This window comes from Morone saxatilis, unplaced genomic scaffold, assembly GCF_004916995.1.
Source record: "Morone saxatilis isolate NCDOM2014 unplaced genomic scaffold, NCSU_SB_2.0 Contig21, whole genome shotgun sequence".
Lineage (NCBI taxonomy): Eukaryota > Metazoa > Chordata > Actinopteri > Moronidae > Morone > Morone saxatilis.
The window spans coordinates 2356937-2358615 of NW_023339774.1; the positions used below are offsets into that span (position 1 = coordinate 2356937).

Below are 1679 nucleotides of genomic sequence, written 5' to 3' on the forward strand. Positions count from 1 at the left end.
CATCAGGTTTTACAGTGTTAGTTTGGGCTAAGCTCAGAATCTTTACAATGTCTGGCGCCGCCCTGTTGTCTAATATCAGTCTTCTGATGCAAATGGTTTTAATACACAAAAAGAGGAGTTCACCTTGCTGTGTGTCACACTCATATTTGGTGACACTGGCGTCATTACTTGTTACAGTCATCGTCACGGTGCAGTTGGCCTCCACTGCCTGCACAGGAACAGAGACAGTGATGACATTTTACTGTAGATACCTCACATCTCCATTACAGGAAAGAAGTCTTCACATCAGTATGTATGTAAATGTGACTGGCTGTTAAAGGAGAATTGGATTAAAGAAGCATTTACCCAATCAGGCTCCGTACGGGTCTGACAGTCTTCAAAGTGTTTGGGGTTGACTGTGTGGCACGTTGTCTCCAGAAGGCGCAACTTCAGCTCAATGTTACAGCCTTCATTAACCTGGAAACAACAGAGAGTAAATCGCAATTACTCAGGTATAGGGTAATGTAGTATGTAATGTAATGTAGTAATGTAGCTTGTTTTTTCTAAACAGGCATTATCTAGTACAACACCATATTTACTAATGTATTTATTCGATAGGGACAGATACAGTATAGTCTACTGAGAGAATTGCATTACAATTATCCAATACAACATATCACACCATTTATAGCTGTATATACAACTAATTGGTTGAAGTTGAATTCGGAAGGGTTTTGAAAAAAAAACAACTGGCTAATAACTTATAAAGGTGAATATGAGCAGAGGCGAAGACAGAAATGTAACTGGTTATTTATTTATTTACACATATGATTGTATGTTCAAATATGTGTAAGTCACTTGCTGAGGGTAGCAGCAGAGGACCATTTATAAATGAGTTATTCCCTTAAAAAATCGTCTTACACAGTCCTGTGTAGAGCAGTCAGACAAATATGTGAATAATGTAATCTTTAGGGACTTGTTAATGTTAACACCAGAATCAAGCTCAAATATCCTTTATATGGTGTATGGTGTACTATTCTTTGAATAATATTTAAATGTAATTGTGTCCCTTTGCTGGACCTATTAGCAGAAAATGTAAATGCATGCATTTACTACTTATTTCTGGTTCCCATACCTTTTCCACTTTGTTGCCTTGGACCTCATTGAGTCTGAACTTATAGCCATGCTCATGGTTCTCATTGATGTGATGCATTGCCAGACGTGCCGCAGCTGCACCACTATCCTCACTGCATGTTACCGGCTCCAAAGCTGGAGCCGCGCTGAACAGCTGCACTGCTGAGGACAGCAGCACCAGGATGGGTAATGCCTTCATAGTGTAGAGGAAAGAGATAGATCTGTTCACTGCAGCCAGGGACATTATATAGACATGGAAAGGTTAACAATCCATAGAAGGAGACAGTGGCAAACAGGAGGAGAGATAAAGGATATGAGATCAGACACACAACTAGGTAGCATGAGAACAGAACCACAGAAGCTGGCCAACGTCAAACATCAAACAGAGACTTTAACCTTGACAGTGCAGCTTGTTTTGAAATGTCAATTGAAACTATCAGTTTCATCATAGTTTTTATACTCTTGACCTGTTTCTGGAACTATACAAACTGTTCTACTGAAGCAAATTTAATGAGAGAAATTGTCAGCTTCATCATAGCTTCATAATATTTCATACTGAAAATACT

General features: G+C 39.1%; 1 protein-coding gene across 1 annotated transcript in view; it reads right to left on the reverse strand.

The window, feature by feature from the left end:
- LOC118332822 (antihemorrhagic factor cHLP-B-like) overlaps positions 1-1376 on the reverse strand; it is a 1607-nt gene extending 231 nt beyond the window's left edge. The window contains exons 1-3 of the mRNA XM_035668251.1: positions 1115-1376; positions 346-456; positions 124-208 (exon numbers count right to left, since the gene is read on the reverse strand). Coding sequence (XP_035524144.1) covers positions 124-208; positions 346-456; positions 1115-1357 — 439 coding nt within the window. The 5' untranslated portion in view covers positions 1358-1376. The remainder of the gene's footprint in view (positions 1-123; positions 209-345; positions 457-1114) is intronic.
- Between the last annotated feature and the right edge of the window lie 303 nt (positions 1377-1679).